The sequence below is a fragment of the Ictalurus punctatus genome, chromosome 22 (genome assembly GCF_001660625.3).
Source record: "Ictalurus punctatus breed USDA103 chromosome 22, Coco_2.0, whole genome shotgun sequence".
NCBI lineage: Eukaryota > Metazoa > Chordata > Actinopteri > Siluriformes > Ictaluridae > Ictalurus > Ictalurus punctatus.
The window spans coordinates 11,390,638-11,404,911 of NC_030437.2; the positions used below are offsets into that span (position 1 = coordinate 11,390,638).

Consider the following 14,274-nt stretch of genomic DNA (forward strand, 5'->3'; position numbering starts at 1 on the left):
ACCCTCCATTTCTTCTTTTTGAACCATTCCTTGATGGACTTGCTAGTGTGCTTAGGATCATTATCCTGTTGTAAAGTCCACTTTCAGTTCAACTTCAACTGCTGGACAGATGGCCTCAGATTATCTTCAAGCACCTGTGATTTACTTTGAAATTTCTAATCTTGATTTATGACATTGACCTTTTTTTTTAGCAATCAGATATTATTCATACTTCCGCAAATGCTATAAACATCATGTTCTCTCCTAAACCAACACTTTGCATCTGAGCAGAACCGACTTCATAAGTATAAACTATTTTTATCCACAATCCGTTAGTGTTTCAGAAAAGCTATACTAGACAACATAATGTTTTTTTTTTTTTTTTTTGCTGTATATGAATGTTCCATCTAAAAGAGGCATCTAACTGATCCTTTGAAGATATTAAGAGGCAGAGGAAGTCTATGTACCAAACCTCTGAGTCACCTGAGATTTCTGCTCCTGTAAAGTCACTAATCATTACTAAGAAAGAAGGCCATAAAATGGACAGGTTTGTTTTTTTGTTTTGTTTTGGGTTTTTTTTTTTATCTGAATTTTACATCAGATTCTGTTCAATTTACATATATTTTACACTGCACTCACATTATAGCCTGCTCCTTTCAGACATCTCCTCTTCAGTATTCACTAGTCTGTGTAACACTTGGATTTCTTGCTGACATAATGTTGTTCAGCCTGAGAGCCAGTGTTGCCCACACACTCGTTTTTATTGTGTTCACACACACTTGAACATAAACAGGAGCAAGATGAGAAGCATGCCACCATGAAATAGCTTGTACTATTTTGTTGGCATTTAAGCATGTTAATGAAGGTTTTCAACCCAAAATGCAGGGGAGGAAAGAGAGCGAGGCTGTTTTGGGGTCTCATTTACATTTTAAAGAGAAAGATCAAACCAGCACTCTTAATGGTGAGTGGAAACTAATGTTGGCAGCTAGGACGACATGATGAAGCTCAAATGCTTTTGATTACACACATCTGGAACTATTGTGCTCAGTTTTTGTACCCAGCACTTTAGGCACTACAGTGCAAAAGCACTAAATTATGTTTTGGTGTAAATATTTCTTTAAAACTGTCTAAATTTGGTGCCATGTAGTAAACTTGTATAGAGGCGGTCATGACATTGCTGGTGAAAACTGGTGTCCCTTTCCTCTTTTCCTGATGTCCCTCATCTTGCATTTCTTTCCTTCCTCACATTTTCCACCAAGCTTCCAAAGTTCACTGGCATTAAAAGAGCAATAGTTTATCTCATTTTCCCCCCTCCTTGTTTTTAAATGACATCTTTCCCCAAAGCTCACACAGGAAGTGGGTTAATGGCATAGCTGAGGATGGATGGATGGAAGTAATGAGGAAGGACGAGAGAGAAAAAGAGGGTGTTAGCATCTGTATATTTCCTGTCATTATGTTATGTTAGAGCTGTTTACTGGCTAGTTATAAGTCAAATAAAGTCTTTATTTGTCACTTACACACAGTGAAATTATTTTCTTTGCATGTAACCAACAACCAGCTTGTCCACAAAATCATTCCTCACAAGGTTAATGTTATTGCATTGGCTTTAAGATAATAACTGAATAATTTAGAACATGCTTTACCAGAGGGACTGGAAACCTAATTAGTCATTGATTTTGATTTCAGATGGCTTAGAATAGATGAGAATAGACTGTCCAAAATAATCAACTACTATTACAATATAGAGCAAGACTCCTCCACAGTTTCTACTGTGAAACTGGCCTCACACTTTAATTTTCTGCTTTCTCTTCATCATTGTTTAGTGTGCATATGTACATACACATAAGAAATTGTTGACTGAACCAATCATAACTCTTTGATTGGAAGTGTTATAGTGGTGGCCTGTTACAGAGTGAGTCACCTGTCAGCTGCCCACGAGCATGTGAGAGAGAGAAGAGAATACTTCCAACTTCCCAACGGCCAGGCTGTACCTGTGCTTTACTGTAAATAACTGAATAATAGCCTAATTCTTTAATGGGATAAAGTGTTTTAGAACACAGCGGGGTTTTTTTTTTTTTGGTTGTTTTTTTTTTTTTTTTTTTTTTTTTTTTTGCGTCTAGAATATTATTTTAAAAGTTGTCCTGGTTCCAGCAGACTGTCATCACCTTGACTGACTTCAACTGTTTTCCCTGCTTTGTGCATAAGACTGTCCCAGTATCATTTCACCACTGTCTGAGATTTTCAGACAGGATGATTGGAATCAACCAGTTGTCTAGAGACTGTGTAAATAATGTTATTACGAAGCAGAAGGATAGGAAAATGTTTTACAGAAACAGGTTTGTTAATGTCTCTGTTCGGCAGCACACAATTTTCCTGTGTCTTTGACAGATGCTTATTCTATGGTGGGGTTGTCTAGACGAGGCCACTTATCATTCTCACCACGTTTCTCTAATAATGAGAAAGATGGAATCCTTCTCTCTACTGAAGTTAACACTCAAACACAGAAACACCACATCTAATCAATATGGACTGATAAGCAGACAAAGCTCACTTCAGAATAATCTGATCATGATCCCTGGAGAATACGTGTACAAGAAAACTGCTTTATACAGTCAAATTAAAATCATAGTGTATAGTGTATGCTTGTAATATATTTCTATGTGAACTGTATCCTTTGGGTTATTGAACATAAACTTAATACTACTACAGTACTCAAAAGCTTCTTGAAATGGTTTGAAATGGTGCACACTTCCATATGCAAACCTGAAACAGATGCTGTGACCTTCTCCACTGTCCTTCGCCTGCAGTCAGAAGTTGCAGCTGTGATGCCTGTTGTAATGAATTATTGTTGTCTCCATGCTTCTGAATACTGAAACTCTGCATACAGTACACTGTCCTCTGGGCCATGCTACCACTTTTCAGCCAATGAACAAACTGATGTACCAAATTATCAGGAGAATTTGTTCAGATACAGTTTCTGATGTTTATTTAAAAAAATGTATAACATGGTAAAGTTAAATGCAATTTAACATAGAAGAAATAACACGGTTAAAAATGAATGCAGTTATAGTACGTCATGTCAAAATTATGATACTTAAAATTTTCTCTTAATTACGAGTTTCTCATAACGTGCAAAAATCTTTTTGCCGCACTTGTAATTACCAGTTGGTAAGTGAATTTTCTGAAAGCTTGTCTTAAAAGTGATGTCATGTTATCAACAACAGCAACAACAGCAATTATGCACATTTATAGGCAGTTTTGATTATAATGTAAGGATATAACACTACATACATATATACCAAACATCTATCTCTTTTCTTTTAATTACTGTAAAGTAAAATACAGTTTCACCAGCTGGCAGCTATCTTAGATGTCAATGTGTCTATTTTAGTATTTTGTCCATTGCCATAAAAACAATGATGAACAGTCACTGGTGTAGATATCATAATTTCTATTTTTTTAACTTTGCTGTCTCACTTACTTCTTTTTCTGTCTTTCGTTAACCAGTTACTTATGCAAAGTATTATAAAAAGTTGGGTTTGTTGGTGTCAAAATGGAAATAAGACATATTCAGAATAAATATATATGTTCTAAAGATAGATGGGATATAGATGAAGAACTGGAAAGAGCTAGAGTCTTTTCTATTTAGAGCAAGCAGACAGCTAAAACCTTCACATGGTCCACTAGTTACTCAGCACTGTTAATTATTCAGTGGACCAAATGAGTTTGTCAGACGGTGCGAGGCTTTCTCGACCTGCTATTGTTTCGGATTTCCTCTCTGTGTTTTCAATCCTGTAAAGTGTCTGTACTGTGTGTAGGTGTTTACTGAATGTGGGTGTTTAACCCCTTAAACTCCCTGGATCTATCAGTGAGTCCAGATTTATTATTCATTCCTCACTCTCCTAACTACAGACCTTTAGCTTGGTTTTCCTTAGTAGCTAACAAGTAATATAGTTTGTTTTGTGTGTGTGTGTGTGTGTGTGTGTGTGTTCGTGTGTGTGTGTGTGTTCCTCCCAGAGTGCAGCAGCCATACCCAGCCCTGCAAGTGGGAATCTCCCTCCTGGAGAGGGAATGCCATTACCACCTGGATTCTTCCAGGTACAAAAATACATGCTGACATGCATGAATACTTCAACCTTTACAGAAAAGTGAAAAAGAGATGAAAATTTAAGAAAATTACAAAAAAAAAAAAAAACACTTAAAAAAAAAAAAATACAGGAAACTTTAAGGAATATTTGTGACATGTTTAGTGATTCTCATGCTAATTTGTTAGTGGAGCTGTATTTTTAATCTCAAACTTAAGGAATTATGGTCAGGTTTCACTGTTTGCACCAGAAACAAAAGAGCAACTCAGGTTTTTGCTCACTCACCCATTTCCAGTATTCAAAACTTTCCAGAATGCAATGCATTAGTATGACCCAGTTATGCAGAATTGCAGCAGAAACTTGACTCGGCTAGTTAGTGATCTATGAGATGACAAGCACTATCGTGTTGACGGCACTATTAGCATGAAAGTTGCAGCTTTGGAAGCTGATCTGTTTGAGCAGAGCACACAGATGAGGAAGTGATCTTCTGGCCAGATTAAAAGACTAAAGTGCTGCTGCATCGCTCTCTTACCTAGACATGAAGTGAGGCCTAAATCCCACTGGTGCCTCTATCAGAAGGTTGCATTTTAAGGAATAGCATACAAGTTAGATAAGGGTGGGTTTTTCCTTTATTCTTTGTTTGTATTTAACTTTATTGTCATACCAGCTTTATCGCAAATATAGATATTAATCAAACATTCAAGGATTTTTACTTTAAGAGGAAATTGATGTCATTTTCTGTATTATGTGACAGTAGGCTGCCCAGTCTTTAATTTGAGAGGGTGTGCTACCGCTGTCAGATAAGACTTTTAGTGGTTCACTAAACCAGTTTGCCAAGGCATAGAGATGGGCTATGTTCAGGTGCCCCTACATGGTACTGTATGTGCTCAGTGCTCTAGTATATTTGATGTCAGTGTTGGAGTAATGACAAATTTGCCTGTACACCACACACCAAGGTTACAAAAAATAGTGGTGTGTTTATTTTTGGATTGTGTGTCTATTGGTTATTGGCTCCGTTCTCCTCCCTCCACATTTCACCATATGCTATTGAACCCCGATTTACCCTAGACCTACCCCAGGTTGTAACGTGGGGAGATGATAGTGAATCATTTTATGTATTTTTCTTCCCAGAAACTGGTATTACAGTGTTATTGTGTGATATCGGGAATTCATTAGGTACAAAGGAAGTCTGTGTTTGTACTTGTTTAGCTGTTTTTTTTTCTTTTGTAATAGCCTGCACTCCTGCACGCTTGCCAATAATAATACTCTGGAGTGCATCAGCGAGGAATTTATGGAGATCCACTCAGAGAGCAGAGAATAAACAGATTGATTTAATGTCAGCAGCTGAACTCTGAGCCACTCTTCTGCCCCACTAAGGACAACTGACGTTCTTCATTCGCATTCTTCATTCGCATTCACAACTCCCAGAAAAGCTTTACCATCACTCCAGTCCCATGTCTATCTCCAATAAAAGCCTATTCATCCTGTAATCAATTTACACATCAAAAGAAACTGGCCAGTTGTTGGCATTTGTATGTACAACCATGGGGATTGGTATACAGTAGATTTCTATTGTCAATTTCTCTGAAATATATACTCGCTGGCCTGCTTATTCATGTTATTCAATCAGACAATCATATACCAGCAGAACAATGCATACAGATGCAGGTCAAAGCTTCAGTTCAAATCAAACATCAGAATGGGGAATTTTTTTATCTTAGTGACTTTGACCATGGCATGATTGTTAATGCAAGACATGGTATTTCGAGTATTTCAGAAACTGATCTCCTGGGATTTTTGTGCACAACAATCTGTAGAGTTTAGAACGGAATGGCGCAAAAAAACAAAAAACATCTAGTGAGTGGCTCCTTGGGGGGTGGGGGTTGTTACACCTTGTCGATGAGAGAGGTTATAGTAGAATGGCCAGAACTTTTTGAGCTGACGGGAGGGCTACGGTAATGAAAATAAATAACTCTTTACAACCGCGGTGAGCAAAAAAGCATCTCTGAATGCTCAACATGTTGAAACTTGTAGCAGCTGGGCTACGACCGCAGAAGACCACATCAGGTACCACTTCTGTCCGCCAAGAACAAGAATCTGAGGCTACGATTTTTTTTTTGCCCTTTAAAAGTCCAGTCTGTGTCTAAAGATGAGCATGAAACCAGCACTCACTGGCCATTCTTTGCCTCTGGTGCTTTGTATTATTTGATTTTTTATTTAGATGCTGGATAACTTTCTTTTGGAGTACCATAAGGTCATAAAGCCATAGCATAAGCATGCTAGTTTTTCTGTTTGTTTTTTTGTATTGTAAAAAAGCCGCTCAGGGTTAAACAAGTGCATTTCAAAGGTTTGCCATGAGGTTAGGTGGTTTACGCAAAGCTGATGTTTGTTGATGAAAGATGGTCTCACATTGCCCTCTGGTGGTGGTGTTCAGAATTAGCATCATTAGTCTTTGTCTGTTAATTTTCACTTCTACTCTTAGGAAAGGAAGCAAACACATAAGTATGGCTCACTTAAAGTACTGTAGGGCCAAAACAATGCAAGTAAATTACAGTGAGACCTTGCTAATTGTTTTCCAGTATATTTCACTGAGTATCAGTTGTAAGTATTTTATCAGTCTTTTTTCAGAGGTCCATGTTCTTGCATTTTAACAGCAATTCATGTCCCCTCGTTGCCCTGGAGGCCCCAGAGCTCCTCTCAGAATGCCCAATCAGGTACAGGCTTGCATCCCTAGTGCACATTTCACTTTCTGTTTCCTGCATTAAATATCTTGAGTCACTGTAAAGGTATTGTGACACTAATTATTAAACATTATGTCCAGGCAATGGGCCCAGGCAACCAGCCACTCTTAAGTGGGATGGATCCTATGAGACAGCCCGGTGAGATGTTTCCCAGCATTCTCAGTATGAAAGGTTTTCTATTTTAGCACATTTTTTTATTTGAGTGATATTTTTATCCAAAGTGACTTACAATTGAGACACAATACAGTCCATGAATATAAATGAGCAGTTGATGGTTTAGAATTCACCTGTGGTTCTTTGACAATTCTCCAGGATTATAACTCAAAATTTTATTATTACTAGCTCAGAAACTTAACTTCTGAGACACCAATGTTCACAGTGTCATCATGAGCTTTTTTGGGTACTGATATGTTTAAAGCATCTTCATGAAAGATCCTGCTCTTTCTCAGGCCATCTTCACATGAATGGGCCAATGCAGAGAATGATGCCTCCAAGAGGAATGGTTCCTATTGGACCACAGGTTTGAACAACATATCCTCTCAGCAGCTCCCGTTGTAGATGAGCATAACTACAAGTTTATGATTAAAACTGGTGATCCATTGATGATGGGTTTTTTGCAGAACATGGCAGGTGGAATGAGGCCTCCTTTACATTCATTAATGGGACCAGCAATGCCTAGCATGTGAGTGTGCACAGAAGCCACTCTGATTTAGTTTTATCGACTTCCCTCATATTTTTACTACGCATCACCTGTTCATCTATCCATTGCATGTGAGAAGCTGGAACTGCTGTTTCTGTTCTGTTATGTGTGTAGGACTCCAGGAGGAGGAAGGTCTTGGATGAATCCTCCAAACGCCAACTCAGTGAGTGCACTAGAACCCAAACCAAAGCCTCAGCCAGTAAACATTCACAATAAACTATTATATAAACAGTTTGTGCACACACTCTTTGTCTTTGTTTCTCACTGCAGATTCCATACTCATCCTCGTCTCCAGGAAGTTACACAGTAGGTGTTTTCTCGACAGACAAATTTGTTCCACATAAGAAAAGCCAGACAGTTTGATCGAGCTGATTGAGTGTATTCATAGGGTCCAATGGGAAGTGGAGGAGGTGCTCCAGGGACACCGATCATGCCCAGTCCTGCAGGTAAAACACTGGTCCTGTATCAAGTCCCTGTCTCAGGAGCACCAGCAACACTAAACCATCAACCTAAATGTTCACAGATAGGATTTGAGAGGACATTACAGAGGCAGACTGATAACATACTATATGGCCAAAACTATGTGGACGCCTGACCATGACTCCCATATGTAGGAGTTCCCTAAACTTTTGCCACAATGTTGGAGGCACATGATTATCTAGAATATCTTTGTATATTGTAACATTACAACTTCCCTTCACTGGAACTAAGAGACCCAAACCTGTTCCTGCATCACAATTCTCCTGTGCACAAAATGAGCTCCATGAAGACGTGGTTTGCCAAGATTGGTATGGAAGCACTCGAGTAACCTGCAAAGTGAACTTTGACCTCAACCCTACTGAACAACTTTGGAATTAATTGAAACACTGATTCACACTAACCATAACCCCAGTGAGCCTGACCTCACTAATGCTCTTGTGGCTGAATGAGCACAAATCCAAAAGTAACATTCTAACATCTAGTGGAAAGCCTTCCCAGAAGAGTTTTGGTTATTATAACAGCAAAGGGGGACTAAATCTAGAATGGGATGTTCACCAAGCACATATGGGTGTGATGGTCAGGTATCCACAAACATTTGGCCATATAGTGTATTAGATTGTACTTAAAGTAATAATGCTTTTATCGTCTGTATCCAGCTCATCACTGTGGAATAACTTTTTCTGTTTGATTTCAGAGTCAACCAGTTCAGGAGACAACATGTACAGTGTGATGAATTCAATCCCTCCCAATGGAAACAGGCCGAATGTAAGACCCATCCAGCACCCTCTTAGCTATTTGGTTGGCATACCCCTGCACTGTTTAAAAGTTTTTAGCCAACTAGTAATATGGGATGCCAGCAGGGTTGCCAGGGTCACGTTTTTTTATTATGGCAAATTGGGTTAGTGTTTTACAGATTAGCTTAAAAATACTCTGTGACTGCCAAGATCTTGTTTTCATTTAAAAAATCTGAAATACGTCTAATCAATTTCCTCAAACGTGGAAATGCATAAAGTGCATTTACAACATACAGAACCATATCTGTTGTAAGATATATTCCAAATATGTTTGACTAAAGGAAGATTATGGAGAGGATAATGCCCATGCTAGACGATGAAAAAAAGGTGTATTGAATATGTTGCAAATAATGGCAAACTTGTTTTCCACGCAAAGACTGGGAAAAAGAAGAACATTTTGTCTCCCTTTTCCAATGCCTTCAATTTTTTGGGCTAGTTTCTGGGCTTTTTGTATGGTTTTTGAGATGTAGTTGGGCTGGACATTATTGAGTGGGAAGCTAGTGAGTGATAGTCAGATGAATGGCCATTACTGTTGAGTTTGTATCTTTACCGAGTTGTTAAGTTGTTTAAGCTAAATAGATAGCCAAATAGTGGATAACTTGTGTTTGGTGTGTTTTAGTTCAAACTCAATTATACTGCCATCAGTGTGTTTATCTTTCATCCAGCAATCGGTATCTTTTCTGCGACGTGAAGTTCTCCTCATTCTCATCAATAGCTGTGACAGTCACATTGATGTGCACAAGATTTTTTCTCACCAGACAGTTATATCCTTCAGTGTCATAAAATATTTTGTGCTGTTATATTTTGAGATTATGCCAATGTTTCTATAATAGTGACTGTTAATAGTGAAGTTAATGTGGTGTGGATAAAAGAAACACCTTTAGATTAAATGTACAGAGCACAAGTTTGAATAGAATTGAATGCACGTGTGTATTTGTGTTATTGTCCTTTATACTTTAGTTTCCTGTTGGTCCTTGTGGTGATGGTGCACTGGGAGGAGTTGCAGGAATAGAAGCTCATCCTCTGAACGGCTCATTAGGTATGAGCATGACCAACATATTACAAAACCCTGCTAAGTATCATAGTAGTTGTCTGCTCTCCTTCCTTTCATAAATAGACTTCACTCTTTCTTTTTGTCTCATCAGCATCAGGTGACATTGACAGCCTCCCAAAAGTAAGAGAGGCTTCTTTGCTTTCCTGAAAGACTCTGATTCGTGTCTATATAAAGGTATGTGAATTTGACATAATATTGATCTGTATTTGTATATTTTCCTCAGAGCTCCCCTGGGAACCTGAGTATGAACACCCAGCCCAGTACACCAAGAGGTGATGGAGAAATGGCAAGCAGCTTCCTCAACCCCTTTCAGAACGAGAGTGTATGTCACCAAGTTTATGATATTTCTCTTTTGAAGTGGTCTAAACATTGACGGAGAAAAATTAAGAGAGATCATTCGTGTGATAGAGTCTAGCTAAAAAGGTTTTGATCAGGAGTGGAGCTTGCCTTTTTTTTTTAAGAGTCTGATTAAATCCTAGTGTCCAAATATGTTGTAATTGTAAGCACACAACAATTTTCATCACCTATGTAAAAAAAAAAAAAATACACAAAAACATACAGTTTATGCAAGTTAACGTATTTATTTAATTAGTGTGGACTGCAGCTAAATGAAATGGCTAGATAATTCACTTTTAAACATCATATACATGCATCAGGCTTACAGAGCCATTTCTATACAGATTTGAAAAATTAATTCTCAGTCATTTTGTGCAGATAAATTTCTGTTCTTGACAAAGTTAAGGTTAAGCTGTGATAGGTACACTTTATTCACTTCTCAGCCACAAACCCGCTAGCTAGATTTGACCACATTATTAGAGAAAAAAAGTTATTAGTAAAAGTAAAAGTTATCCTCTTACGATTGGAGAAAAAGAAAAATGACACCCCGAAACACATGAAATATTTACGCTGAAATATTTGTGATGTGTTTAGTGATTCTGGTGCCATTTTGTTGGTTGGTGCTGTATTTTCATTATTCCCAAAAGAGGTTAGTGGTATCAGCATGCACACTTTGGAGCCTGATCTGTTTGAGCAGAGTGTACAGATGAGGAGATCGACAGATTAAAGGAGTAAAGCTCTGCTGCATCGCTCTCTTTAGGTATTACAAGGTAGTCAAATGTCATTGTGGATAATGCAGGAAACCATTAACCAAAGTGAAAATTGACAAATGTACCATTGTGTTGATGAAAGCAGTATAAACTAAAAAGTCAACTCAGAATTTCATTATGAATGAAATATTACAGGTTCATTAAAATAGTAATATGCAAGTTGATTGATTTCTTGGACAATTTAGTACTCACGTGTGAGAAGAAATAGTTTGTAACACAATTATTTAACATAAAGTGATGTTATTCTTTTACAAATAATATTACAGTGTGCATGGGCATAGCCTGTCAGAGGTACATGGCTTCTATTAAAGCTGCGCTATAGATTACAGGTGCTTATTTAATACTTTTATTGCCTGTGCCATTTTTTTATACTGTATATGAGAGAGGTTTCTGTTTATCTGCAGTACTCTCCCAACATGACGATGAGCGTGTGAGACTGAATACATTGAAGCAATGAAGAAACAAACGCACTTGGATTCTCATCGCGGATGTTCCTCATGGAAGTGCTGGAGTGTAACATGCAAACATTTCCCTGGTCGAGCACAGCCAGTCTGAACAAACCACAAGCAGGCTTGTTTTAATCTGTCACTCTGTAGCCCACATGTGGAAAAGAACAATCCAAATGTTTCTGCAGGATTTCTGCTTCATCTCTCATGCTATTTGTCTGTCTGTCTTGATGCATGTCTTGTTATTGCGTGATGATATCTTTATGAGTCATTTTGTTAAGGTTTATAGGGAATGTGGAGAATTTCTTCTGATATGAAAGGAACAAATCAGTGGGGATTTGCTGCTTTTTTAGGAAACATCAGTGTTAGCCAGCTGTCTACAAACGCGATGGGTTTTTTTTATTATTCTTATTGTCCCTGATGATTCCATGGAAAGGAATGTTGACGGAAAGCTTATGTTTCCTGTTTTTAAAGTGGCCAGATTCTTTTCCAAATATTGTGTATACTGTTGCAGTTTCAATTATCGATGACTTTTTTTCTTGCACATTTCCTGTAACATTACATTTTGTTTACATAATACAATCGTCATTTGGAGTTTGTCGTTTTTTTAAAAATGCCCTTTACCTTAAGATACCCCATTCACCGCATTTCCTCAAATATTTCCTTTTCATCAAAACACAACCCTTAAGGGTTGGTTGGGAGGAAAGTGAAAGCTTATCAGTGTTTTCTTTACAGTTGCAATTTGCTGCACAGGTAGAATACAGCTTAGAAAATGTCAAACTGCTTCTTTAGGGTACGTAAACAGTTTCATACAGAATTTCTTGTGCAACTTGGTAGAGTAACTAAATAAATGCAGATCAGCTTCATATTTTTACAGGCTTGTCTATTCAGTAAAGATAATGGTTTAACAATGTATTTAATAACGCAGTCATTAAGGCTAGTATAAGGCGCATGTGCTACGAGTGCAATCAATCCCAATCCTGATGAAGTACTTTTTTGTAGAGTCATGTGCGGTTTGCTCACGCAACCAGTTTACTGTACTGGCTGCTTAAGTTGCTTTTGAAAGTCTCCAGCTTGCTGGATGTGGTGCTGCCGCTGGAGCTGCTGAGCTGAGAGCGCTCCAGTGCAGAGCGACGCTTGAAGAATGCCAGGACCTGCTTCTGACAGCGCGACGAGCCGAAATAATAAATGAGCGGATCGAGGCAGCAGCTCAGGCTTCCCACGCACGTGGCCACCAGGTAAGCAGCGTATGAAGCGTCGTCGTGCGTGCGGGCGAAGCGCACGTAGTGCGTGAGCAGGATGATGTTGGTGGGCGCGAAGCACGCGGTGAACAAGGCGAACACCGTGGCTGCCATGGCGACGGCGCGCGACTTCCGGGCTCGGTTTTCCCCGCCAAGCGCGCACAGCGTTTGAATGACGCCAATGTAACACACTGTGGTGAAGAGAAACGGGATGAAGAAGAACAGCGAGCTGAAGATGGGAAAGAAGTAAAGGTAGTAGCCGCGGAGGTGTTCGATGTCCATCACGTCGTGACACGTGGTGATGTCCAATTCGGACACGTGCACGGTGTGCTCGGACACGAGCAGTGGCGTGACCCCACCGATGGAGAGAAGCCACATGGCGGCGCATGCGGCCGAAGCGTTTCTGGGGCTGCGCCACATGAGCGAGTCTATCGGGTAGACCACGGCCAGGAAGCGGTCCACGGCGATGCACGTGATCAGCAGCACTGAGCAGTACATGTTGCAGTAGAAGGCGGCAGTCACCACGCGGCACATGGCAGAGCCGTAGATCCAGTGGTTTCCGTTGTAATGATAGGCGATACGAAAGGGCAAGAGCAAAACGAAAAGCAGGTCTGCGCAGGCCAAGTTCAGCATGTAAATCGCAGCCGGCTTCTTGGGGTGCACGCGGCGGATAAACATGAACAGCGCGAGCACGTTTAGAGGAACACTGATGAGGAAGATGAGCGTGTAGATGGTGGGGATGAAAACGGTCACCAAAGGGCTCGTGAGGAACTGAGAGGCCTCTTTGGAGATGTGATAGAGCCTTTTGCCCGCAGGGTGGCGCTGCTCTCTCTCGCGCTCTTGGCTGAAGCCTGAGCCGCTGCCCTCCTGCACATCCAGATAGTCAAACGGCTCGTCCGTGACCGTCCGGAAAAATCCAGAAAACGTCCGCACTATGCTCTGTTTATCTGAGAAATCTACAGAACAGTCAGAGGAAGGATAAAGTAGTTAGGTGCCTAAAGCCACTAATTAAAATACAAACTTATCTGAAATTAAAGCCTATTTATATAACGCTACATAAAATACTGTAGTATTTTTATTTTATTTTACTTATTTATTTATTTATTAATTACAGTATTTTCCCTAAAAAGTAGAATGATGAATTGGAGAGATAGGAAGAATTTGTCACACATTAACTCACCGCTATTTGGTATCAGGGTTGTTGTAGCGACTAGAGGCAGAAGAGCCGTTAGAATAAAGTACCGCACCATAATGTCCAAATGTCACACTTTTACACAGTTATAAACCTCCACAGCGCGGATAAATGCCTCGATAATAAACAGCAATTCCCGTTTGACTGCTCAGTGCTTCAGGAGTCTTCAGAGATTGGTGCTTGTGTCATTGCTGGAGTAACGGAGCAGCGGCACAAGTTCCCTCCTCCTGTGTTTTTTTGTGTGCTTTCTGTACTCGTATAAACGCCCCCAAATTCTGTTTGGCCCTCAACGCATTCCCAGGCACCTAACGTCACGATAAAGCCCTTGTCTGCATGTCAAGATGTTTTTACACATCCTGTATTAACGTTCTTGGCTAAAGTTCACTTTAGAATAAAAAAAAAAATCTAAGTAAGAAATAGGCAGACGTGAAGTGATGATGAACAGTTGTTTCATTT

General features: G+C 39.5%; 2 protein-coding genes across 5 annotated transcripts in view; one reads left to right on the forward strand and one right to left on the reverse strand.

Annotated features, from left to right (window-relative positions):
- Positions 1 to 11,475, forward strand: part of ssbp2a (single stranded DNA binding protein 2a) — a 28,350-nt gene extending 16,875 nt beyond the window's left edge. For 2 of the 4 annotated variants that reach the window (XM_053674267.1, XM_017451818.3), the window contains exons 5-17: positions 3,997 to 4,077; positions 6,719 to 6,778; positions 6,886 to 6,967; positions 7,255 to 7,325; positions 7,426 to 7,487; positions 7,620 to 7,668; positions 7,776 to 7,811; positions 7,894 to 7,951; positions 8,680 to 8,750; positions 9,740 to 9,818; positions 9,925 to 9,953; positions 10,057 to 10,155; positions 11,344 to 11,475. In XM_053674267.1, the coding sequence (XP_053530242.1) occupies positions 3,997 to 4,077; positions 6,719 to 6,778; positions 6,886 to 6,967; positions 7,255 to 7,325; positions 7,426 to 7,487; positions 7,620 to 7,668; positions 7,776 to 7,811; positions 7,894 to 7,951; positions 8,680 to 8,750; positions 9,740 to 9,818; positions 9,925 to 9,953; positions 10,057 to 10,155; positions 11,344 to 11,373 (807 nt within the window). In that variant the 3' untranslated portion in view covers positions 11,374 to 11,475. The remainder of the gene's footprint in view (positions 1 to 3,996; positions 4,078 to 6,718; positions 6,779 to 6,885; positions 6,968 to 7,254; positions 7,326 to 7,425; positions 7,488 to 7,619; positions 7,669 to 7,775; positions 7,812 to 7,893; positions 7,952 to 8,679; positions 8,751 to 9,739; positions 9,819 to 9,924; positions 9,954 to 10,056; positions 10,156 to 11,343) is intronic. The other 2 variants (XM_053674268.1, XM_017451820.3) reach the window with 1 other exon arrangement.
- f2r (coagulation factor II (thrombin) receptor) lies at positions 10,395 to 14,024 on the reverse strand. The gene is made up of 2 exons (XM_017451815.3): positions 13,807 to 14,024; positions 10,395 to 13,582 (listed from the first exon to the last, which is right to left on the reverse strand). The coding sequence occupies exons 1-2, from the start codon at positions 13,874 to 13,876 to the stop codon at positions 12,405 to 12,407; spliced, it is 1,248 nt and encodes a 415-aa protein (XP_017307304.1). The 5' UTR covers positions 13,877 to 14,024; the 3' UTR covers positions 10,395 to 12,404.
- Positions 14,025 to 14,274: the final 250 nt, after the last annotated feature.

Coding starts and splice junctions, on each gene's coding strand:
- f2r (XM_017451815.3), bottom strand. CDS start 13,876: ATGGTGCGGTACTTTATTCTAACGGCTCTTCTGCCTCTAGTCGCTACA. Junction 13,583..13,806: donor AACCCTGATACCAAATAGCG/GTGAGTTAATGT, acceptor ACTGTTCTGTAG/ATTTCTCAGATAAACAGAGC.